The sequence below is a fragment of the Ornithorhynchus anatinus genome, chromosome 10, assembly GCF_004115215.2.
Source record: "Ornithorhynchus anatinus isolate Pmale09 chromosome 10, mOrnAna1.pri.v4, whole genome shotgun sequence".
NCBI lineage: Eukaryota > Metazoa > Chordata > Mammalia > Monotremata > Ornithorhynchidae > Ornithorhynchus > Ornithorhynchus anatinus.
Genome location: NC_041737.1, coordinates 14443756 through 14469793, shown reverse-complemented (window position 1 = coordinate 14469793; position 26038 = coordinate 14443756). Strand labels below are relative to the sequence as shown.

Sequence of the window (26038 nt, the reverse complement as noted above, 5' to 3'; positions counted from 1 at the left end):
CCTCAGGCTTAGAACCAATAGCCTCAAACCGACTGTGAAAAGTATTTTCCCATCCCCTCCATGCCTCTGCATGTACCTGTGTGGGCGTTCATGACATACCCCCAGAGCAAAACATCTGAAATCAATCAATGACATTTTTTAAGCCTAAGCTTGGAAAGAAGCACTGAAGCAAGAACACACCCCCTTCCCTTAAAGCGCTTACAACCTAATGGGGGAGAGAGACAAAAATATTTATCATTCACAGGAACAGGATGGTGAACAAATGACAGGTGCTAGTATAAATGTCAGGATGAAATAGCTGAATAAATAATTGAATATACGATCAACTGTACTTATGTGCTTAGGTGTTGAGAATAACTGGAGGATTGCTGGGACTTGGGATGTTGGGAGTTAATTTGGAAAGGCTTCCTGAAGGAGGAAAGGTTTTTGGAGGGCTTCTAAGATGGGGAAAGTAGGGTCAGATGAACTTAATAGGGGTGGGTTTTCTAGGACGGAGTAAACGGCATTAGCAGTGAATCAGTGGTACTCAATGACAGTTCAGATCTTTCAGTGACACTTAAACTTGTTAGCTGAAAAGGTTTCCAAGAGGACCAGAAGGGGGTATTTTATCAATAGATTTCAGAGCTGTTGACCCATTCCCAAGCTGGATAGCAGAGTCAGTCAGTCAATCAATCATATTTACAGAGCACTTACTGTGTGCAGAGCACTGTATTAAACCCTTGGGAAAGTACAATATAACAATAAATATCCACATTCCCTGCCCAGAGAGAAGAGATTGAATAACACGGGATCTATCACAAAACTATGTTTCACTCTTTTGGTAAGGGGAAACCAATCAATTGACCTGTGGTATTTAGTGAGCGCTTCCTGAGTGCAAAGCATTGTAATAAGCATATGGGAAAGTCCAGTGTAACAGAGTTGGTAAAGAGGTTCGTGGCCCACAAGGAGCTAAAAATTTCGAGGGGTGAGACAGACGTTCATATAAATCAAGGCTTCAACTCTAGCAGTACCATCTATCTAGGAGGGGCCCTTAAAACCTTAATGAATTTCTCAAGGCAAATAGAATGGTCAGAGCTCCAGGCCTGCAGATAAGCTGGTTTGCTGTGCTTCTTCTGAACCTGGACAGCGATAAAGATCATATCCACTGAGGGAAACTCAGTTTGCCATCCATCACATTTGTCAAGCATTCAGGAGAATAAAAATGCCATATTAGATATGCACTGTATCGGTCAAAACACGTACATACCCTAGAAAGGCTTATCTTTAGGGTATGGATTTTTAGGATTTAGCTTATATCACTCAATCTCTACACCCTCCCCAATCATTTTTAGAGTTAAATCCAGAGAAAAAAATTATTTTTTAAAATGTTGTTTTCTTTAAAGTTTCCACTGCTCCAAATAGATATGCATATTGTGCTTTATACATAGTATTTAATGCATATATTACCTGTATGCATGTAATACATATAATATACATATGATATGTATGTAATAGATTTAATAATGGTAAGAATGAGTCAAGGAAGAAGGACTGGGTCAATGAACCTGCCGATGCTACGGAATCCTTGGTGGTATGGAGAGTGATCAAGCCTAATCAGGAAAATCTTCCTAGAGCCGGATTTTGAACTGCAATTTGAAGTCAGTCTTTTCATCTTTCAATACCGTTTTCTGGCCTCGGGACCCACGAAGCAATGAACTGAAGTAGATGAAGACCCAAATCGAAATTAATGGATTGTCACCGTGTCTCCTTTATTTATCTGATCACCTGGAGAGGGCAGCATTTTATCATTGACATTATAAGGATACCAGATTCAGAAACAGTCCGTGATGCCCAATGAGATGGGCAAACTCTTATTTTGTTCTAGAAATGTTAAATGGCAAAGTTCAGAGTATTTTCCTCCAAAGAGTTTCATAGGATTTCCCAATGTCCAGTGGGTCCCCCTCAATTTGATGAACAGTTTCCCCTCAAGCCATACTTATTTAGCATCCTTTTCCAGTGACAGACTGAAAATCCGACCCTCTCTATCTAAATGCCGTGGAAATTAATGATTTTGAACGGTGTGAATCTTGGTTTTGTGCTGCAGTAGCTACTGTGTTTTCACGTCCACTCGTTCGAGTGTTCCGAGTTTAAATCCCCGAGGGCTTCTCTGTGCTTCACGTCATTTATTCAGGGTACGGCTTTGCTGACTGTAGATCAGAGAAGATGGGAAGATCTGAAAAGCCGACTGAAGATAGCCCAACCTCTTCATCTTCCACCTCGTCCAGGTATCAGAATGTTCTGACTTTATTCATACTGATGTTCATAATTCCCCAAGAGTCAAAAGTTCAAGCTAGAATTGTATTTGAGGGGTCACAAGGAGATTAGGCATAATTTAGTGCAGAGGTAGGAGCTTTCTATAGAGAAGATTATTAAATTGGCCACCTAAATGTTGTTTGTCCTCCATCAAAATATGAATTTTTAAATGAAATACATCTGTTTGCTTTTTGATGATATGAGCAAAAAAGAATAGCCTAACAGAAACTGAATACGGCCATCATCTTTCAGGGAGCAAAGACTTTATTTGTGACACTCCTTCCAGAGGGCTGTTTAGTCTGTGATTCAGTAGCAAAATATAAAATGATTGTAAAGCAAAAAGATGACCATTAACTCCGAAAAGATCTGTTCCATCTCCAACACCCTTGCTTAAACATTTCTCTTCCAGATAATGATGGGTTTAGAGCTAAGATGTACGACATCACCCAGCATCCATTTTTCAAGCGGACCATCGCAGTACTCGTCCTGGCTCAGTCTGTGTTACTGTCAGTTAAGGTGCTTTGAGTTGGCCTATTTCCCTTCCTTCCGTAGTCTGAGAGAATTTTTCATCCAGAGCTACACCCGTGGAAAGAGCAAATCCTGCTGAGATAAAAATCCCATCATACTCGTTGTGGGCGGGGAGCGTATATACAAACTCTGTTGTACTGTACTGTCCCAAGCCCTTAGTACAGTGCTCTGCACACAGTAAGTGTTCAATAAATACCATTGATGATGATCTGAGAGTAGCTAACACTCAGGGTCACACTAAACAATGACTAAAATTCACTTTTTTCCTGTCATGAGATGTAATTTAAGCTGTTTCTGTTTTCAGTGGGATGTTGAAGATCCAGTGACTGTTCCTTTAGCAACAATGTCAGTTGTTTTCACCTTCATCTTCGTTCTAGAGGTACAGTAATGTGTTTCTGGGTTAGTCCACAAATAAAAAATCCACTCTTTACCATTTTAAAGAAATAGTGTGGCTGCCTTTCATGTGTCTTTTCCTCATTCGTTCCATTGTTTTAGAACGGTCGCTTTAAAGACTTGGCAATTAAAACACTCCCTTTTGAACATGTGCCTCTTCATTGGGCAGCAATTACATTTTCCTTGTTATTGAGATTAACAGTAATCGTATTATGTGTTTATTTAATGTCAAGCACTGTACTAAGTACTGAGGTAAATAGAAGGTAGTCACACTGGACACAGTGCTTGTCCCACAGAGGTGGTCCAACCCCAAAAGTGAAATGTCGCCGTTCTATCACAGAAAACTCATTGAAAGCAGATTCACTGAGAGGGATGAACAGTTCCCGTGAAGCACGGAAAATTCCAACTCTCCGATAGTCCCACTATTCATCGGGTCATTCAGAAGCTATTTGAACTGTCAGTCAAAGTGGATGTGGGCACTCAGTTGAAAGGGGCATTTGCTTGAAATGGAGTTCTCCTCTTTAACCCCAAAAGGAGAGAGAAAAGAGAGGCTAAATGTTTGAAGTGAGACTTTAGACAACTAAGTATGGAACCTCTTTTTAGAAGCCCACCTCTCTGATGGTCTAGATCACATTCCTGACCCTTCCTTAGTGGCCCACCTCTCCCACTCACCCAACCCCATCTCAGAGCTCAGAGTTAAAGAAAGGCTTTTTTTTAAATCTTCCTCCATCTAGGCAGGCCTAGTCTCCAAACAGTCTAAAAATAAATTACCTATTTAGGAATTCAGTATATATCAGTTCACATCAAGCACACACACTCAGCATCACTCAGCACACAGGTCTCCGTTCCTCAAAACCCTTTATTAGATTCCCGTGACCCTCTACATCTAACAAAAACTCCTCACAGTTGTCTTCAAGGTTCTCCACTTTCCGTACTCTTCATCCACAATTCTCCAACTCACCCCCTTCGTTCCTCCAAATGAGTCTTTTAACTATCCTTGCTCTTATTGCCTGACTCACACTGTTTCTCACTTTTGAATATTTTTTTTTCAATTTGGACTCGGAATTACTTACCTTGACTACTGTATTGTAATTAGGTTTGTGTCTGTCACCCCATTAGAATATATGACCCTTGTAGGTAGGTAACGTGCCATTTCTTTGTACTTTCCAATTACTTACTGCAATACATCAATACGGTACGACTATTTCTACTACTGCACAAGCACACACACACTTCCTGATAGCATTAGGCAAAATTGTCTTTCCACTAATTAGCAGCTCTGTTTATCCATGTCTTTGTAAACTTTCCTTGAAGATGCAAACTATGCTACTGGCAAAATTAATGAGAAGCAAATGAAAAAGCAAATACACAGGAAAAAACTAAGGTTCACGTTAAAGTACAGCAATACACAACTCACCTAAGCTAAAAATCACTTCTTAGTCATATTTTTATTTCCTTTAAGTGGTGACAGGTTATTCTTGTTTTTAATTTGCTTGAATATAAACAATGCATTCACATTGTCCTCATTATTTCCTAGGTTACAATGAAGATTATTGCCATGTCTCCCGCTGGCTTTTGGCAAAGCAGAAGAAATCGATATGATCTCTTAGTGACTTCTCTTGGGGTTATTTGGGTGATTCTTCACTTTGCTCTGCTTGTAAGATTACCAACTTGCAATTATGTTTAATTTATTCTGGCTTTATTTATTAGTAGTAGATGTCTTAGTGATAATAACAAATGACAAAAATAATACACACAGGGAAGATACACATGCCTGTTGTCTTCCTAAAATGATTTCTTCCAGTCCCTAAAAGGAGAGCTTACAAAGCTGGAATCCCATGGGCTCATAAGCCATGGAACCTCTCCTCTTTCATGAGTGAGAAAGAGAAAGGGCCTCTTTCCTATTACTTCCCTATTAAACCTCTCATCAGAAAAGGTGTCTGTCAACTCCCAAGAGAGGAGAAGAGAATCCCCGAGTCCAGGCTGACGATATGGTCCTGATTAGTTGACTAATTCTGGAATTTTGGGCCTGTCCTAGGCAATCTTAAATAATCATATAAATATTCTAGGCTTGGGAGTCTCCTAGCTAAATGTAACTTACACTGGCCCCAACTGCTCTTGTTCACTCGAAATGCTTGGATTTCTGTGTCAGGGCTAGTCTGTATTCAGTTTAGTCCTCACAGCCTTTTGGGACTTGCATGTATGGAATTCCCAAAATGCTGGGAAACTTTAACCCATACTCCCCGGCTTCTACTCCTCACGAATTCTGAATGCCGCACTCATTACTGAGAGGAAAGGGAGAAGACACACAAGTCCTCTATCCCTAAGTCCTGCTCTTCCAATACCTTCTGGCTATCCTTCCTAAAAAATAATATTTCCTTAGAGCATACACTGACTTCCTGTTCTCTTTCTTACTTGGCTTTGCTTTTGGAAAGTCACCATGCTCACTAATACACACTCTTGCACATTCTCTTTCTCTCTCTTTCCCAAACACACTCACACAGGTTCCAACATTAGAACCTTAGGGATGCATTGATCAGTATCGCTGCCATTCTTTTCTGATACTGGTGGCCTTTTGTTAGGCAAAATACTGGGACCGAAAGCTTGTCATAAAGCCAAAATCATAACAACTGTAAATAGTGGGACGGCCCTCTCAGAATAGACAGGGATCAAGTCTAAACATGGAGTCGAGAAGTCACTTATGACCGGCAAACTATGAGATTCTAAGGCTGAAAGCAATCTGAATACATCACCTATTCCATGCCCATACCTTTTGACAGCAATCCTAAGCGATGCTAAATAATTGAGACTCCAACCTAATATTAAGTACCCTTAAAGAAGAAGAGCCTAAGGCCTCCTTGGGTAACCCATTCCTGTGATTAATAATTTTCACTGCCAGCAAAAAACATTTTAGATAATAATAGACGCTAGACTATAAGCTACCTGTGGGCACGGATCATGTCTACCAACTCTGTTGTACTTTTCCAAGCTCTTAGAACAGTGTCCTGCACCAAGTAAATGCTCAATAAATGTCCTTAATTGATTGGCTGATAATAATAATTGTGATATTTGTTATTTACTTGCCACATACCAGGCACTGTCTTGAGTGCTGGGGTAGATACAAAATAATCAGGTCAGATACAGTCCCTTATCCTCATGGCTCACAGTCTAAGGTGGAGGGAGAAGAGGTATTCTATCTCCATTTACAAATTCCGACTCTGCCCCTTGTCAGCTGTGTGACTGTGGGCAAGTCATTTCACTTCTCTGTGCCTCAGTTCCCTCATCTGTAAAATGAGGCTGAAGACTGGGAGCCTCACGTGGGACAACCTCATTCCCCTGTATCTACCCCAGCACTTAGAACAGTGCTCTGCATGTCGTAAGCGCTTAACAAATACCAACATCATTATTATTATTATTATGAGGGAATTGGGGCACAGAGAAGTTAAGTGACTTGCCCAAGGTCACGCAGCAGTCAGGTGGCAAAGCCTATGTTAGAAACATCATTATTATTATTATTATTATTCTGCCTCCCAGGCCTGCAATCTTTTCACTAGGCCATGCTGATATAACTTAATCCTTCATAAACCACTACAAATGTCGTTTCTCAGTCTGTCCCCAGTCAGATGAATGTCTTACTACCTTTTCTGCTTAGTAACCCATTAAGGTAGAAAAAACGTTGAGCAAACCAGAGTTTCGTTTCAGTTTTTCGGATATCAGTGGCATTTGGGGTATAAAATGTTTTCTTAGAAGTTGAAGGTGGCCTTTTCTACATTTCTTAGACTAATTTCTAATCCCAGTGTACATACCTTATTGAAATATTGTGCTGAACGGTTCTTAGAGGGCTTAACATAGAAATGGAACACCTCTTCCGTTTACATTCCAGAATGCCTATACATATATGATGGGGGCCTGCGTCATTGTCTTCAGATTTTTCTCCATTTGTGGCAAGCACGTAAGTATAACTTTACTTGGTTTCAAATACCCACCTCGTCATTTGAACTCCCACTTAAGTTAGGAATTTGGGCAATAAATGATTAAGAATGGTATTCTCAGCTTCTCTGAGAGTTGAGATGAATCCTGGATCCATCCCTAGGATCTGTGCAATCTGAGAGGAATTGTTGTTGATGATGATGAGGATGATGATGATGATATGATGGTATTTAAGTGCTTTCTATGTGCCAGGCACTGAACTAATCTCTGGGGTGGATACAAGTAAATTCAATAGTATTCATTGAGCCTTACTATGTGCAGAGCACTGTATTAAGCGCTTGGAATATACAATTTGGCAACAGATAGAGACTATCCCTGCCCAATGACAGGCTTACAGTCTATTTGGACACAGTCCCTCTCTCATGTGGGGCTCTCAGTCTCAATCTCCATTTTACAGATGAGGTAATTGAGGCACAGAGAAGTGAAGTGACTTGCCCAAGGTCACACAGCAGACAATTGCAGCGTGGCTCAGTGGAACGAGCCCGGGCTGGGGAGTCAGAGGTCATGGGTTCTTATCCTGGCTCCGTCACTTGTCAGCTGTGTGACTTTGGGCAAGTCACTTAAATTCTCTATGCCTCAGTGACCTCATCTGAAAAATGGGGATTAAGACTGTGAGCCCCACGTGGGATGATCTGACTACCTTGTATCTACCCAGTGCTTAGAACAGTGCTTGGCACATAGTAAGCGCTTAACAGATACCATCATCATTATTATGAAAGGTCCTTTAATACTCCAAGAGGCCTTTCCAGACTAAGCCTTCCTTTTCCTCAGCTCCCCTTCCCCCCAGCATCACCCCAACTTGCTCCCTTTGCTCTACCCCACCACCCCACAGCTCTTGGGAATATATATACATATCTGTAATTCTATCAATTTATTTTCATGCCTGTTAACTTGTTTTGCTGTGTATATATAGATATATAATTCTATTTATATTGCTGCTATTGATGCCTATTTACTTGTTTATTGTCTGTCTCCCCCCTTGTAGACTGTGAGCCTGTTGTGGGCAGGGATTGTCTCTCTTTGAGACTGAATTGTATTTTCTAAGTGCTTAGTACAGTGCTCTACACACAGTAAGCACTCAATGATAAACATGATTGAATGAATGAATTATCAACTTTTCTCATTATATTTCCTCTTCCTGTTAACAGGTTACACTAAAGATGCTCCTGCTGACTGTGGTTGTCAGCATGTACAAAAGTTTCTTCATCATAGTAGGGATGTTTTTATTGCTGCTCTGTTACGCTTTTGCTGGAGTTGTTTTGTTTGGCACCGTGAAATATGGAGAGAACATTAACAGGTTGGCATCACTCTACTTCATTTTTCCGGGAGTAATTTTGATGATTTTAATACTACAGCACAGTTCTATTAAACATGGGCATACAGATTGGAGTTTGAGTTAAACATCTTTTTTTTTTCAAATGAAAGGATTCCTGGGGGAAGAGAAAAGAAGTCACTGAAAAATATAAGAAAATATTTGAAGTGGGTAAATGACCAGTGTGCTGTCTGTTAATCTTAGTCTCCTTCAACAAATGAAAGGCTTGCAGGAAAGATTTCTGTTCAGATTCTTCCAATTATTACACTGGTTTATGATTTGCCCTCTCCCCTGGATCTCCCAGCCAGGTTCTGATTTGTGGGCAGTGTTTCCTGTTGACTGTTTGGGACAATCTTAGTGGTAGGACAATCTCCCTGTTGAGTCCTCTGTCCAGGGACACAATCCCCTACGGTTTTGAATATGGGAGAGTGGGCACGGTAAGAAGTCAGCAGTCACTGAGTCTTGCTCAAAACCAAAGTCTTGCTCTCGATCAGCATTCCCGTGCTCTTTCCAAAGCCAAAGAAGAAACTGTAGACAGTGGGAATGGTGGGTGAGGAGCAGTTTGGATGTGACTGGAACTGGAATCCAGGCTCATCTCCAATCCCAGAGGGGTGGGAAGGGGGAGAGGAGTGGGTTCGGATATCAGTGGCATTTTGGGTATAAAAATGCCCAAAGTTTTTATTTTGGAGGGTGGGGCGGGTGGGGGCTTTGGAAGCTCCCCCAGAGAGAAGTGAATTTCCTGGGAAATGCAGGGCGCCCTACTCTGAACCCCCCAAAGCCCACCCCGACCAGCTGTGGAGGGAGCCGCACATGCTTCCTTCCCTTACCCCGTCTTTTCTACCAATGCCAAATCCAAACCTTAGTGCACTTGAGAAAGAGAACAGTCCCTCTGATAAATATCCTTCAAAATGGTCCCTCTCTGGTGAATTTGCCAGTCATTCAGTCATATTTACTAAGCGCCTATTACGTGCAGAGCACTGTACTAAGCACTTGGGAGAGTACAATATAACAGAGTCGGTAGACACATTCCCTGCCTACAACGAGCTCACAGTCCGGAGAGGAAGATAGACAATGCTGAACAGGAGGATCTCCATACATAAAATCAGATTGGCTTTGTGGCTTCTCTGTAATTGGAGTTTGATATTTTCTTTTTATCCCCAAAAGTCTGGCTAGTTTTAGTTTTAAATTGGCAAATTAAAGGCATGAAATGGGGCAGGATAAAGATTGTATACCTTTGTGTGTTAAATCTGAAAATCTTAATTTAAAGTTAACATTTCAATCATGTCCTATCATAGTTTATAAACATCAGAATCCAATATCTGAACATTTACAAAATTTTAGAAAAGATTTTAAGCCTAACAAACGTGTTCAATATGAGGCAGGGTTGGGAGGGCTACGCATTGTGGTGGGATTAGGTAGAGAAAGAACTGTGGAGAATAACAAATAACCAACGATTGTCAGATGGACTGCATTTTCGAAGAGTTTCAGGAATTTATCTGTGACATTTTGCTATGAACATTTTTCTCTTTTTTTTTCCTTTTTCAAACAAAATAGACATGCAAACTTCTCCTCAGCTGGCAAGGCCATTACTGTTCTCTTCCGAATAGTCACGGGGGAAGATTGGAACAAGATTATGCATGACTGTATGGTAAATACCAGCTATTTCCAGAAACTAGAATGTGATCCTCTCTGCTCTGAAAGAGCAATCAGGAATCAAAGCCACTTCGGTATTGCTTCTTCTGAATGTTAAATAGAACCAGGTCTCTCTCGTGTGGCCATTACGATGCTCCTTGTTTATCTCTATCGGTTATTGGTAATTTCAATAAAAAATATCTTCTATTGGTATAGCTAGGGGCCTGGAATGGTGTTTTACTAACCTGTAACTTGAAGGAGTCCATGCAGCTTCCAGAAAAATCTAATTTCCATCCAGGGTGTGGGACAGGCCTTTGGAGAACCAACAACCTATAAGTCTTATGAAGGATTTGATGGGTTTCCTCCCTGCCCCGCCCCCATGTCTTGCCAAAAATTGAGCTAGAGCCTTTACAACTGGAAAGAGCTTAGGCCTGCGAGTCAGAAGGCTCTGGGTTCCAATTCTGGCTCCGCTGTGTGACCTTGGGCAAGTCACTTCACTTCTCTGAGCCTCAGTTACCTCATCTGGAAATGGGGATTAAGACTGTGAGCCCCGTGTGGAACCTGATTAGCTTGTATCTCTCCCAGCGCTTAGTAGAATGCCTGGCACATTGTGAACACTTAACAAATACCGTAAGCTTATAACTTCCTCATTTTCCTAGTGACTTTTTCATGAGTTTATGCTTATGGTCTCAATCAATCATTGGTATTTACTGAGCGGTGACTATGTGAGAGCAGTTGGGAAAATACAGTACCACAGAGTTAGAGGACATGTTCCCTGCCCATAGCAAATTTTACAGTCTAGAGGGAGATGATTGGGTTGGACATAGTTCGTATCCCACACAGGGCTCATAGTCTTAATCTCCATTTTACAGATGAGGCCACTGAAGCACAGAGACGTTAAGTGACTTGCCCAATGTTACGCAGAAGGCAAGTGGCAGAGCCAGAATTAAAAAGCAGATCCTTCTGACTTCCAGGCCTGTGCTCTTTCCAGTTGTAAAGGCTTTAGCTTATCTTTTGGAAAGACGTGGGATGTTGGGGGAGGGAACTCATTTTGAGTTCCAGGTTTCCAGGAATAATAAACCATGGGATGTCTCAGTATGAAAGATCCTGGGCATAACCAGTAATGTACAACTAATATATACAACCAGTAATATACAACTAATCAAATATTCATAATACTTGAAGGGGCCCCAGATGTGCTGATTTAATCATTTTAAGTTCATCATGTTTTTTTCACCGAGGAATATTCTTAGAAAAATAAGTCCACTAAATTATTTACATTGTATTCTTTGCCTCCCAAGGTTCAACCACCTTTTTGCACTCCAGATGAATTCAAATACTGGGCAACGGATTGTGGAAATTACGCTGGTGCTCTCATGTATTTCTGTTCCTTTTATGTCATCATCGCATACATCATGCTAAATCTACTTGTGGGTAAGAAATACCCTTCGAAAATGGAAGCATAAATTAAAAAGCCTGCATTTAAAGATGTAAATCCTTGATTGTTTCAGATAATTACATGGGGTGAATGTAGATGGGGTGTAATCAATGTGGATTATACATGGTTTAAAGCAGGAAAATTGTTTTGATAGGGGTGGAAGTGAAAGTGAATTGCAAGTGCCAGTGTAACAGGATTGTAGTTAAGGGGTCTACTTAGTCGACTCAGACCCAACTTTTTAATTGAGTTTTCAGTTCCCTTGAGGGCAAGGAGGGTGTGTTTTGTTCCTGGAGTAATCTCACTCTCTCAGCAATAAGTATAAACCTTTCACCTTAGTAGGTGCTCAGTAATTGACTGACAATATTTAGGCACACCCCTTGCCCCCAGCCCGGGACCCCTAGCTTTTTCACAAATTATATCAATCTATCCATCAATTGATGGCATTTATTGAGCACTTCCTGCTATATATAGACCACTGAACTAAGCACTTGGGAAAGGACAATACAGAAGAGTTGGTAGACGTGTTCCCTGCCCAAATAAACTTAATTATATCCGGAAAAGGTAGGAAGAAGCAATAGTAAATAGTTACTCTGTGCTCTTCGGCCTAAATATAGAATCCAGAACTGGTGTTTATGCTCCTAGTTCTGATGAACTGAAAAGGCAAAAATGTGGGTAAATAAATTAGTCCCAATTGTAGCCATGCAGTAACGGAGTTCAGGCAGAGGCTACTTTGAAACTTGCCCCAATATGTGGAGTAAAGACTCCACTATCATTAATAGGTATTTTATTAACTGTTCAATTTCTGGATATCTTTAGCTATAATTGTGGAGAATTTTTCACTGTTTTATTCCACTGAGGAGGACCAGCTTTTAAGCTACAGTGATCTTCGGCACTTTCAGATCATATGGAATATGGTCGATGATAAAAGAGAGGTAAGAGATTTGATAATATATACTACATTCTGAATTTTATTAAGCCTTTCTGAAGTGTCTTCATAGATAGGGTTAATACAGGTCAAAAACCTCAGGGTAAAAATCCAGTGGAAAACTATTTGCAAAGGATACAGTATTGTGGTTAAAATGAAAATTAAAGGGGCTCAATTTGAAAATAGAAATCCTAACAAGTATTGTCAACACTTTAAACCATCCACATTTATTTCTAAGTTTTCTTCTCTGATGCTTGTTTTAGTGCATGTAATATTGCATAAGCTTCGGTGAAGAAAAAAGATCCTGCAGGCGTTTTCCCTTAGTGCGGTCTCGACCCTGGGAAATAGCTCCGATCCGTCTGCTGAGAAAGAAGCCTTCCCTGAATCGCTATTGATCGATTTACAATGTTCCCCAGGGGGTAATTCCTACTTTTCGAGTGAAGTTTCTGCTGAGGCTGCTGCGTGGAAGACTGGAGGTGGATCTAGATAAAGACAAACTTCTGTTCAAACATATGTGCTATGAAATGGAGAGACTGCATAATGGTGGTGACGTAACCTTCCATGATGTGCTAAGGTAAGGTAGACGATATTCCTGGGCAAACGACTAGACCTGCCCCTGAACGCCCCTCCCTCCATGAATGAATTGTGTCCGTAGTTATATCCGCCGTTTTGTTCCCCGAGCTATGTCAGTTATAAGTTACATTACTTCATGCAGTGATGAGCGCTTATACCCAGTAATCAGGGTGGATACAAGTTTAGGAATGTCTAATGGAGCCTGTTGTAGTAGAATTCATAGAAACACTAATGATATTTAGGAGCACTTACTGTGTGAAGAGCACCGTTCTAAGCCCTTGGGAGAGTACAGTTCAACAGAACTGGTAGACATGTTCCATGCCCTCAATGAGCTTACTGTGGCTGCCCACACAGGGTTTAAAGGAGAGCCACTAAATATCAGCGTTTCCCTATGCTTTATTAGGATTGTGTCTTTTCGAATAGGCTTAAGGCTAGGGTGACTAGGAATGGCATTTAAAATATGCACATGATCGACATTTAAAATATACAAATGAATGACGAGATGCACATGATGTCACACATGATATGCCAGCATACAGTGTGATGCGATGATAACAGATGGTCACCATTTTGTGGAAATTTACTCGTTTTGTCCCAAATCGGTCTAACCCTAGAGCATTGTAAATAAAACCGTACTGTTGATAGCTTCAGTCAGGGGGACCAGGGAGCCATTTTTATCTCCGAAAGTCTGGTTTTCAGCCAGTCTATCCCCTCTCTCGTTCTTGACAGAGTACCATATTATCTTAATTTTTCAATCAGTCATATTTATTGAATGCTTACTATGTGCAGGGCACCATACTAAGCACTTGGGAGAGTACAGTACAACAGAATTAGCGGACACATTCCCTGCCTATAACGAGCTTGATGCAAAACCCCACTCCACCATGAGTCCTGCCGGGAATTGCGGTTTCAGATTGGCAATAGTATTAGTAGTGTAATAATAGTATTTGTGGAGCGCTTACTGTGTGCAGAATGGAGGAAACCTGGAAAGGATGTGGAGTAATTGGGAAGATCAGCATGGCCCAGAGAAATGCTCTAGGGTTAGACCAATCTGGGCCAAAACAAGTTCCACAAAGTGGTGACCATCTGTTATCATCGCATCACACTGTATGCTGGCATATCATGTGTGACATCACGTGCATCTCGTCATTCATTTGTATATTTTAAATGTCGATCATGTGTATATTTCAAATGCCATCTCTAGTCACCCTAGCCTCAAGCCTATTCGAAAAACAGAATCCTAATAAAGCATAGGGAACCGCTGATATTTAGTGGCTCTCCTTTAAACCCTGTGTGGGCAGCGAATGTGTTTGTTCGTTTGATGGTACTTATTAAGTGCTTACAGTGTGTTGAGTTGGGGTAAGTACAAGTTAATTAGGTCGGACCCACTCCCCGTCCCGTATGGAGGCTCATGCTCTTACACGGGAGGGATAACAGCTATTGAATCCCCAATTTACAGTTGAGGAAACTAAGACACAGATAAGTTAAGTGACTTGCCCAAGGTCACACAGCAAGTAGTTGGCAGAGCAATTGACAGAGCCGGGATTAGAACCCAAGTCCTCTGACTCCCAGGCCTGTGCTTTTTCTACTAGGCCACTGCCTGCTCTCCCTAGGCCATGCTATTTCTTCTTGTGCCTACTTGGTAGATACGACCCTTGCCCTCGTGGAGGTCATGTGATGTCCACAACATTGACCAGGTTTAACTTGTTGCTTTTCCCCCCTCAGTATGCTTTCATACAGATCTGTCGATATCAGAAAGAGCCTTCAGCTAGAGGAGCTCCTTGCCAGAGAACAATTGGAGTACACAATAGAAGAGGAAGTAGCCAAGCAGACGATACGCATGTGGCTGAAAAAGTGCTTAAAGCGTATCCGAGCAGTAAGTAGAGCTTCAGGGGGAAGGGTAACTGGAAAAGTGCTTTTCCACTGAGGTCATCACAAGAAATGAACAGGAGTGTCACCACCACTGAGCTAGCCTGTCCAGACAAGAGATGACTCACTGGAAGCAATGTGGCTCAGTGGAAAGATCCTGGTCTTGGGAGTCAGGGGTCATGGGTTCGAAGTCAGTTAATGTAACTAGGAGAACAGGCCTCATCTCCCCAGTCGCAAACCCGAAGGCTAAACCGCGGTAAACTCAGACCAAGAGAGAAGTGGCCAGACGGGACACAGGCACAGAGAAAGTGCCCAGCCCCAGGGCCGTCCCAGCCCATTGATTTGGGGGAAGATGAGACAAGTACCAGACCATCTATTGAGACCTCGGGTTGGTGTTCAGGACCAAATCTTGTGGCTGCTTTAGAGTAGGATCGAACCCTTAATTCAACTACAGGTTCACCCTAACTGTCCAGGCCCCCAAAAGTATGGGGTCTTGAGTTCTAGAAGGATTCCTTGGGCTGGCATCAGCAGTCCCACACAAAACCACGCTCCCTAATTCCACCCTCAGTGAACCCCACCCTAATATGGCACATTAGAGGTGTGTCCCACAGCAACTAGTCAGGATGCCCTCCCCAAGCCTGACAAGGGGACCCAGGACCTAAATACATCTCTGTCCCCCTTGCTTTGCTTGAGCTGGATTGGGGTGGGGGGCGGGGTGGTGGCAGCCATGGAGAGGGAAGGTCACTAGCCAGGTGTCACCCTGCACTGATCCAACCTTGGCTCTGACCAGTGGCCAAATAAAAATTTGCAAAACCTCATACACTGTTGGGCTTTTTATGTTTTCCATTTTGAAGTAAATATCCTATCTCCTTAGAAACAGCAGCAGTCATGCAGCATTATCCACAGCCTGCGAGAGAGCCAGCAGCAAGAGCTGAGCCGCTTTCTGAATCCTCCCAGCATTGAGACGACCCAGCCGAGCGAAGACATGAACGCCAATAATCAGGATAACAACACCCAACCAGAGGTATGGGTCTTGACAAGAACTCACCGGATAGCCCCTCCCTGGGAAAAAAACAAAAAAAAAATTGGTGGAATCGATGACGGTCACAAAGAACATTTCCACACGTTTGTTTCTCAGTTCTATGAAAAGGGGAGTCAACCTTTTTAATATTCAGAATGAAACACATTCAACCAGGTAGGTTCTCCTGCTATCCAGGCTACGAGTGAGCAAGGATCTTTTGGAAGCTGAGATTACATTTTAAGGTATAATTTAGGTCCCAAAGTGGTCGTTTCATCCCTTTTCCCCTGGTGTCTTAAAATGTTCTGCAATTTCTGTAAATGTCTAACGCTCCTGGGATGCGGTTTATGCACTCAGCGAATCCGGCTCATTAAATGAAGTTCGGCCCTCAGATTACAGAAATTCATATTAGGAGATGCTTGTGTTTGTTAGCCCTAACTAAGCCTATAAAAAACCAGGCAGGAATCAAAGGCCTACGGAGACTCTGACTGGGAGGAACAGCTGGCAAAGAAGAACTGTTCTTCCCTATTCGCCGCCATCAGAGCAGAGCTGTCATTTGAGTTTAATGACCTTGAGCGGATACCAGGATTTTGAGAAGGGGAGAAGGGGCTCTGTTTCTTATGAAAACTGCAGTGGGTTAATTCTGCCAGGGCCAAACCAACGGCTTAAAACTTCTTGGGCAGAGGTCGGGGGAAGGGGGTGGACCGATTACCAAATCGTGAATGGAGTCCAGGTTTGAGGGAACTCTATGCCGTTTTCTCCAATCCAATCTGTCCCAGGATTGCAACCAGGCAGCCGGGCTTATAATAATGATAGTATTTGTTAAGCGCTTATTATGTGACAGTTACTGTACTAAGTGCTGGGGTGAATATAGGAAAATGGAGTCGGACACAATCCCTGTCCCATGTGGGGCTCACAGTCTAAATCCCCACTTTACATCTGAGGCAACTGAGGGACAGATAAGGGAAGTGATTTGCCCAAAGTCACACAGCAGACAAGTGGCGGAGCCAGGATTAGAACCCATGACTTTCTGACTCCCAAGCCCGTGTTCTATCCACTAAGCCATGCTAAATAAGGTGCATAGTGCTCTGCACACAGAGTGCTCAATAAATGTAGTAGATTCATTCAGTAGTATTTATTGAGCGCTTACTATGTGCAGAGCACTGTACTAAGCGCTTGGAATGTACAAATCGGTAACAGATAGAGACAGTTCCTGCCCTTTGATGGGCTTACAGTCCGATTGATTATTAGCACCTCTCCGGGTACTCCATGTAGGGACTGACAGGGAGCCAGGGACATTAAAGGGGTGTGAGGGAGGAAGAGGATAAAAGGGATGATAGTAGGGGAACAAGAAAGCATGAGTTGGGATGTGACAGTAGAAGAAATGTGGCCGGCTGAGAGTTGGAAGGGGAATAAATGAGGGGGAAGGGAAGACAGGAGGGGAATGAACCGTTGACTCAACCCCCAGTGAACTCTGAAACTAATTAAGAGCAAGGAAAGAGAAGTCAAGAGGAAGACCTTGAACCCAGCCAGCCAGGACTAGCCGCACAGGTTGGAAATCCCATGTGGCCTCCCTTTCTGAAGGGAAGGTTGGCCCCCTGACTGGAGCTTTCAACCTGTCCCTCGTACTTCCTCAAATGTTCTCGCTCTCTTACTATTGACTTTGGACCCTTTTGATTTGGTCAGTCAATTACACTCTCTGCTCCTCACCTCATCACTCTTTCTCTTCCTTTCTTAGAAAAATGTGGGATGGTAAAGGTCGGGCCACCATACGGTAGCAGGACTCTGGAGGAAGGTTCATTCATTCATTCATTCATTCATTCAATAGTATTTATTGAGCGCTTCCTATGTGCAGAGCACTGTACTAAGCGCTTGTAATGTACAATCCGGCAACAGATAGAGACAATTCCTGCCCAGTGATGGGCTTACAATCTAATCGACGTTGGTATTTGTTAAGCGCTTACTATGTGCAGAGCACGGTTCTAAGCGCTGGGATAGATACAGGGTAATTGGGTTGTCCCACGTGAGGCTCACAGTTAATCCCCATTTTACAGATGAGGTAACTGAGGCACAGAGAAGTTAAGTGACTTGCCCACAGTCACACAGCTGACAAGTGACAGAGCCGGGATTCGAACCCATGACCTCATTCCAAGCCCAGGCTCTTTCCACTGAGCCATGCTGCTTCTTTTAGTGCTAGGAGTGCGGTGATTGACAGATTCCAATCACCATCATTTCCCAAACTCCCAGAATTGAAATCACCCAAAATATAAGACTAGGGCGAGGCCAAGCTAGGATTTGGGAAGCAGTGTGATCCAGTGGAAAGAGCAGGCCTGGGAGTCAAACACCTGAGTTCCAGCTACAGTCACGGTTCTGCCATTTCCCTGCTGTGTGACCTTGGGCAAGTCACTGCACTTCTCTGCGCCTTAGTTTCGTCAACTAGAAAATGGTGATTCGATATCTGTTCTCCCTTCTACTTGGGCTGTGAGCTCCATGTTGGGCTGACTGCCAGATGTGATTATCTTGTATCTACCCCAGTGCCTAACCAAATACTTGGCATGTAGTAAGCACTTAACAAATAGCATTATTATTATTATTTTTCATAATGTTAGTATTTGTTAAGCGCTATGTGCAGAGTACTGTTCTATGCGCTGGAGGAGATACAAGGTGATCCGGTTGTCCCACATGGGGCTCACAGTTTTCATCCCCATTTTACAGATGAGGGAACTGAGGCCCAGAGAAGTGAAGTGACTTGCCCACAGTCACACAGCTGCCAAGTGGCGGAGCTGGGATTTTTAGTTGCAGTAGGAATAGTAGTTGGCTTATCAATAGGGTGGATGATCGACTTTTTTGGCAGCTGGACTTTAAACATTAATTGTTGATGATTGACCTTTGGCATTTAGATGTTTGATTTTTGATCATTTTGTTATACGGTCCTTGGTTTTCCCAGTCCAGAGCTATTTTAAAGATCAACCAGAAGCTTTGGGGGTAGTGCAGATAAACCAGGATGACAAAGAGGATTGGGACTAAGAAAGAGGATAATTATCAAAATTCATCAACTGTTATTACTCCTTTTAGACAAGCAGCCAGCAACAGCTACTGAGTCCAACTCTATCTGATAGAGGAGGGTGTCGACAGGACTCCACAGATGCTGGAAAACCTCAAAGGAAATTTGGGCAGTGGCGTTTGCCTTCAGGTAGGTGAAGAGCATCAAATATCTGGTGAGTGGACTCTCTGAAGAATATTAAAGGTATGAGCAAAAATCACCAGGACATAGTAGATATACAGAGGAACAAGAGAAAGAAAGGAAAAACATATGTCACAAAACGTATTTGTCTAAAATAGAAAGATTAAATTTATCTTCTGAAAATATCTAGCCTAAAATTCTGAAAATTATGTGACTACATTAACCAAGACCTACTCGAGTCGCCTAAACAGAATGGGCCATTTTTCTCACAATCTTCCCTAGCCATTGGCAAGTTTGGGGGAAAAATCACAACATCATTTTCTAGGAAGTGGTGCTTTTCTGCCATAGAAAAATATTATTGTGAGATGTGGGTCACAAGAAAACAAGGACCGGCTCCAGTAACTACAAATGATTTTTATGCTTAGGTCCTTAGTAGGGTGGCTACCGATGGCCTTCCCATATCCCAGACGAGTTGCTGAAGATAACATCACGTGCCTTATCCCAGGCATGCAGCTTAACATAAGCACCATTTTTCTGAACAATGCCAAGTTTGCATCTCTGAACCCCCAGACTCGCTCCAGAGCTTTTACTTCACAAGTCAGTGTGAAGTTTGGTACAGCATCTGACCCCAAAACTTGGTGGCACGAACTGCAGCTAAAGGGACGTTTGGCTCCAAAACTTAAACAGTGGACATAAAACCATCTGGTACCACATCAGAACCAACTGAAAACTGGATTAGCTGATATAAAACTGGACAACTGGCCACCATAGTCCTCAACAGGGACTCCAGAAGCTAAGATATTTTTTTCCTCAGTGAGCAGTTTGTACAGATAATAATAATTATTATTATTATTATCACCCCAAGAAGACTACCAAAAATTTGCATCCTAAAGATGCAAAGTCACCTTCTAGCACTGATCTTTCAGATTCCTTTCTGAATTGAAGCTAGTTCCAGTTCATTCAGTCAGGGATGACAGTCTCACAAGGCATAACCAAGCACTTAGGACAGTGTTGTGCCACAGTAAATGCTCAATAAATAAATCCTCCAGAGACTGCTGCATTTCATAGTTAGTAAACTCTTGTTTGTCCAAATACCATATCTTTCATAGTTTTTTCAGCTTTGCATGAATTTCATTATTGATCCTCTCTCTTCCACAGCCTGAGATTCCAGATCAGAAATATCCCATCTTCTACCCAATTCTGAGACTATGGGTGAAAGAAAATAAGAAAATAAGTTTCACTTGCTGCCCCAATGTAATTAATTCAACAAGTGTCAAACGGCAATATTTGTATGCACACTCTTTGAAGGGATTGTAAGGATTGTTGCTCAATTATTAGTTTTACCAGCCACACTTGCACAGCGGGATAAAAATTTCATTACTAGCTATGTCATCTCTACCTAAAGATCAACTGCAGATCCATTTACAGTTCAGATACATCTAATCCTGTCTTTTACAGGGCAATGCCAAATAATCTTCTGTTGCCTCCTAAAGTTAGATCCAGTTCTGCAGATTCAAGCCAAAATGGAATTTTCTATATGAAAATCTCTTCCCAAAATATTCCTATTGTCAAATATTTCATTGAGATGCCAACCTTTAACTCACTGCAGAGATGGCAACTCACATCGCTTCCGTGATGTAGAGTAGCAGCGTACCTAGTAGGAAGAGCAGTTGTCTGGGAGTCAGAGGACCTGGGTTCTAATCGCTTAATACAAGCGCTTAGTACTGTGCTCTGCACATAGTAAGTGCTCAATAAATGCGATTGAATGAGTGAAAAGTCCCGGCTCTGCCAGTTGTCTCCTGGTGACCTTGGGCAAGGCACGTAACTTTCCTATGCCTCGGCTTCCTCATCTGTAAAATGGGGATTCAATTCCTGTTCTGGCTACTACTTAGACTTTGAGCCCCGTATGGGACAGGGACTGTGTATGACCTGATTAAATTGGATCTACTCAGCTCTTAGAACCGTGCTTGAAACATAGTAAGTGCTTAAATACTATTACCGTTATTATTATCATTCCCTTATAGCATGCAGCAAATAAACTAAAAAACAGCCCAAGTAATTCCCAAGTAAGGGAATTAGGACACGCCCTGAATAATTAGGAATTTTGATCTTGATGAACCCAATGCTCTAGAGGGATAATGCACTCAGATGAAAGTTCCAAAAAATCTAAACCCAGATCCTTTTCTTCCTTCTTTGGCCAGAGCATACTGGGGATTTGTGTTTTCAGCATCTTTGTCCCTGTAATCCTTGAGATATTGCTTCAGTGGTGTCCATAGCAGTGATATTAAGTGCTTACAATATGCAGAGTACTATCTAAGCACTGGAGAGAGTGGAACTCATTCCACTCCCAGCCCTGCTCATCCACATATAAAGAAAAGCTCATTATTTGAAGAATTAGTCCACGCACTGCAGAAATAAAATGGGTCATGGGTAATACAGAGCCGGTTTGCTCACACAACTCTTTTTTATTCCATAGCACCAAAACCAATAAGCCATTCTGTGTCTTCGGTCAATTTACGGTTTGGAGGCCGTTCCACAATGAAGTCTGTGGTTTGCAAAATGAACCCCATGTCAGATGCAGCTTCCTGTGGCTCCGAAGTCAAAAAATGGTGGACCCGGCAGCTCACTGTGGAGAGTGATGAAAGTGGGGACGACCTTCTCGACATCTGAGTGGAAACAAGCAGATACGAGTGGCATTGTGAAAATAATCTCTGGAGTTGTCCCCTTTGTTTTTCCAGTGAACAAGCTGCACTCATGTATAATTTAATTCCAACTTGTCATGAGATTTTTTTTTTTTAAACTGATGATCACGCTGCCATAGGGGACCTGAAGTTGATATTTCTGCTGGAGTTATGTAGATGTTTGAATTTTATTTGCTGAGAAAATCTATACGATGGCCGTATTAGCAAAGCCTACGAACGAAAACATCAGCAGCCATAGCATTAAAGTTTTTGTATATTCTGCCTCTATGTACGATGGTGTATGTTTAAGTATGCTTTTCTGTCATTTTGTTTCCCCAGAACAAAGTTCTTGGCCTTCAAGTGGATATGATTCAGGAGCTACAGCTTCTGTTTATGGTTTTCCCATTGGAATTAAAACTTCTCTCGGGAGAATTTTCTGTTGCTGAGTGATCTGAGGGAGTAGGCCTGATCTCGCCAGAGGAGAGTATTTTTACAAAGTACAGATTATGAATTTTAACAAAGTCTATTCTTTTCTTATTTTTTAATATGCGGAAGATATTTAGAAATCTTAAGGAGTCCAATTCTAGCCTCACTTATTCTCCTGCAACTGCCAACTGACTTCGGTCAGAATTGTATGCAAGGGACAGGCAAAGAATTTGACACAAAAGCATTCGTTGGCTTAGTATAAACATGTGAATATATTATTATTTATGCAAAAGTGTTTCATGAACAGCCTTTAATAACTGAAATCAGCAAAAAACAACTCTGTGTTGAGATTCTAGAAAAAGATTTTCACGGGACAATTGAAATGCAACCGTTCTCTTCATTTCAATCCAGTTTTGCTTTTTCCATGGTACTGTGATGGTATGAATCGGCTGATAACCACATACCATTGCTTTGATCTGCGGCAAACATAATTCCCCATGGAAATAATGATCCATGGTGAAATCTTGCAGTGAGCTCAGAGAAAGGTTGCACCATCTTTCCTTAGTAGTGACTTTTTCATTCAATATGTCTATGGCAAGAGAGAAATGCACTACATGGTAATTTGCAAAGCTTTCTCACACTCATTTTTCAAATCATTCCTATATATATTTCGTGGTTCCTAATTTCTTGTGAAGATTATTTCTATTTTTTTAATAGTAATTTTCTCTGATTCCTGCACCCCACATTGTCTTTGATGGGCTTTCTGTTTTCATCCCAATTCAAAACTCTGAAAGCAGCCATATGAAGGGTGAAGAGTTTAGTGTTTATAAGATGAATTGTGACTCAGAATGAATTGTGGAAAACTACAAATCAGCAAGGATGGCAAGATTATATTCTCTTTCATGGTACTATGAATTTTATCTTTTTCATATAGGAAAATGAGATCAATACTGGATTTATAGAAGAAGTTTAAGCTGGGTGACCAACATTTGTGAATCCATTTTTTTTGGAAAAAATAACTTTAAAACTGTCAGTAGTGACCTAGAGTCTGTGAGAAAGAATGTCATCAGAACTAGTTCAGGGCAGTTAAGAAATGGCACCACATTTTCATTCCAGTTTAATTCTATACAACAGAAGGCTCCTGTCACATTTGTATAAAATAAGGCTGAGTGAGTCTCTCGGTGCTTGCCAGCACCCCCAACAGAGCCTAGAAAACACCTCCACACTTACGGCAGAGATTTGTACTAATGCTGCATTCAAATAAGCATTTATTTTTGCTTTACTGCCCTGAAGTTATACTCCCAAGCACTTAGTATAGCACTCAATAAATACAGTTGAATGAATGAATGCACGATGTTTTCCCCAAACCACTGAACTCCTTCAGCAATTAACATTCAACAGAGACTCGGCCGTTTCCTCTGTGTGGAAGCAGAGGCAGGAAATCGACAGGGCTCTTCGAAGCCACAGGACACCTAGGTTTCACAAGGTGAGGCAGCAAAATCGGATTCCCAGGCCTACACCTCTCTCATTTCCTCAAGCAAAAGAAGTTAAGAAGCTCAAATTCTGCAAGGGAAAAGAATTAGAATATGTTTCTTCTAAACTCCAGTCACCCAGATGGAAGAACATGTGACAATAAGCCATAGCACTCAGGGAGGCCAGATAAAATTTCAGTGCTGATCCTCTACCTGTACCATCCACCAAGGCTAAACGTGGCCATTCCACTCAATTCAGGAGCAGCCAGTAAGGGTTGGTGTCAGAGAGGCTGGGGATCGGAGGAGCGGACTGAACGTCTGGTATTAGAGTCCTAGAAGTGTAAGGGAGATAAAGTATTAAGGAAAGGGCAGGGGCAAGGAATTAAGCAGGATGAGGAGCTACCATTCATCCTCTCTCTTTATGACTGTTTCCTTTTGGCGGCAAAGAGGGAAACAGCTGGCTGGAGAGGCAACAGTGTTTGGCTCCGCATTGCCCGAGCTGGTTACATCAGATACCCGTCTCCAGATATTTTATTGGCTATATGTAGGAAGCATCCTGGCCAGCGGGGTGATGGAATAATGGCCTTCCTGCTGCCTAGCACCTCCCAATCATTACCCTAAACTTTGATGTCAGAGACCTGATTCCCTTCTTTCTCTGACTACTGCTTTATCCTGCCCCTTTCAGAATCCCTGGTCACAGAAGGCCTCATGATGAAAGGTGATTCAGATGTGAAATGGGGACTTCTAAGACAAAAACCTTCAGGGGTTTGAAGGTTGAAGCTAGGGAGGAAATCTAATATCCGGGATGAGGCCTTGGGTGAATGTCACATCTTCCTTTGGAAGAAAATCCAGCCCTGAAGCTGTGGACTCAGGGAAGGTCCGGGATTCCCAGCTGGGCCCTGACCCATTCCTGGTCTGGAGGAGTTGGAGGTTCAGGGCTGTTCTGTGTGGGCGAGTCGGGGTAGGACACAAGTGGAGGGGGAGCACACTACGTAGGATCCGGATTGGCCCAGGAACGGAGACACTCCCGAGTGGACTCAGAGTTGAACTGGAATGGTTTCTGAGGATAGAGATGAGGGCTGCCCTTAAGTTTACCGCTGGTTGGGAAGAGATGTTCAAGGCAGGGAAGGGGCCACCTCACCTCCCATTCAGGGTAGTATAAACCAGGCCACCAGCAGGAGTCTGTGAAGCATGAGAATTTTGGGAAACGATTTTGCAGAAGGGGAAAGTAAATGGTCTTTTGTACTTGCTGGCTTTTCATGAGAAGAAAACCAGGAATCCAACAAAAACATCTGACACTTAAAAGCTGAATCCCTCTGCATTCAAAAGGTAACTGTTACTGGAGCAATTCAAGTGGTCTAAGATGAGACCCTTAGCCTAATGCCACAAGGGCTGGTCACTCTAAGGAACCAAGTGACGGAGCAGAGTCCAAATTAATTAGATTTGATACCAGGGACCAGTCAACGAATCTGGTTCTATAATTCAGGCCTATCCTCTAAGAATCAGAACCAAGAGAAATGGCACATACAAACCGCTGTTGGCATAGGCCATACAGCTGTGCTGGCTAGCCCGTAGTGGAAAGGTAGCAGAAGGCATTCTGGGCACAGAATGGTGCTGCCTCTAAGACCTTCTCCAGATCAAGTCCTCTTTCCTCATTTACTTACATTTTCAGAGCACTGCTAGTGCTGTTTGGATTCTATTCTCGAATCTCTTTTGGAGGAATTTCTATTTTCTGTTTGTATGGTGTGAGCTGTTTTTGTAGACTTCTGTAAAAGATCAAATAAATACAGTGTCAAAAAAGGGCAATCCATTCTTTGACCTCAGCAATTACACCTCTAAAACCCAGAATCCGGCCGCCACTCTCCTTCCTGGCTTGTCTCCCCAAGATAATTTGGCATGGGAATTATCTTCTCATTCTCTTCATTTATTTCCTCAACCTGTCCTTTCTTCGCCTCCTTCTTTCTCCTGCATAATAGCCACCGCTTCTGCCATTGCTCACCAACTGAGGCAGTTTCAGCTTCCTCTCATCAAATGAGGACCAGGAAGTAACCCCATTTGCAGCCCATCAGGTGGCTAATGAAGTCAGCCATTGCTCCAGGCAATCAGGTTCAGAGAAGGCTTAAGATGTGGGTAGATCAGGTTCTCCCAAATGCTTAGGACAGTGCTCTGCACATAGTAAGCACTAAATAAATATCACTGATGATAATGATGATCCTGCTGGTAGGAGGGATCCAGACTTTCTCATCATCACCCCAGCACCCAATTCTTCCCAGTGGGATAGGATATACCTGTGCCCTGAGGGGAG

At 42.4% G+C, this 26038-nt stretch overlaps 1 protein-coding gene across 6 annotated transcripts in view; it reads left to right on the top strand.

Annotated features, from left to right (window-relative positions):
• NALCN (sodium leak channel, non-selective) overlaps nt 1-25533 on the top strand; it is a 209976-nt gene extending 184443 nt beyond the window's left edge. For 4 of the 6 annotated variants that reach the window (XM_029073989.1, XM_001513615.4, XM_029073992.2 and 1 more), the window contains 14 exons: nt 2171-2264; nt 2702-2808; nt 3125-3199; nt 4751-4870; nt 7097-7165; nt 8352-8500; nt 10070-10163; nt 11449-11581; nt 12402-12517; nt 12927-13084; nt 14809-14959; nt 15827-15976; nt 19046-19163; nt 21631-21824. In XM_029073989.1, coding sequence (XP_028929822.1) covers nt 2171-2264; nt 2702-2808; nt 3125-3199; nt 4751-4870; nt 7097-7165; nt 8352-8500; nt 10070-10163; nt 11449-11581; nt 12402-12517; nt 12927-13084; nt 14809-14959; nt 15827-15976; nt 19046-19163; nt 21631-21824 — 1728 coding nt within the window. Of the gene's footprint in view, nt 1-2170; nt 2265-2701; nt 2809-3124; nt 3200-4750; nt 4871-7096; nt 7166-8351; nt 8501-10069; nt 10164-11448; nt 11582-12401; nt 12518-12926; nt 13085-14808; nt 14960-15826; nt 15977-19045; nt 19164-21630 lie in introns of all 6 variants that reach the window. The other 2 variants (XM_029073990.1, XM_029073988.1) reach the window with 2 other exon arrangements.
• Nucleotides 25534-26038: the final 505 nt, after the last annotated feature.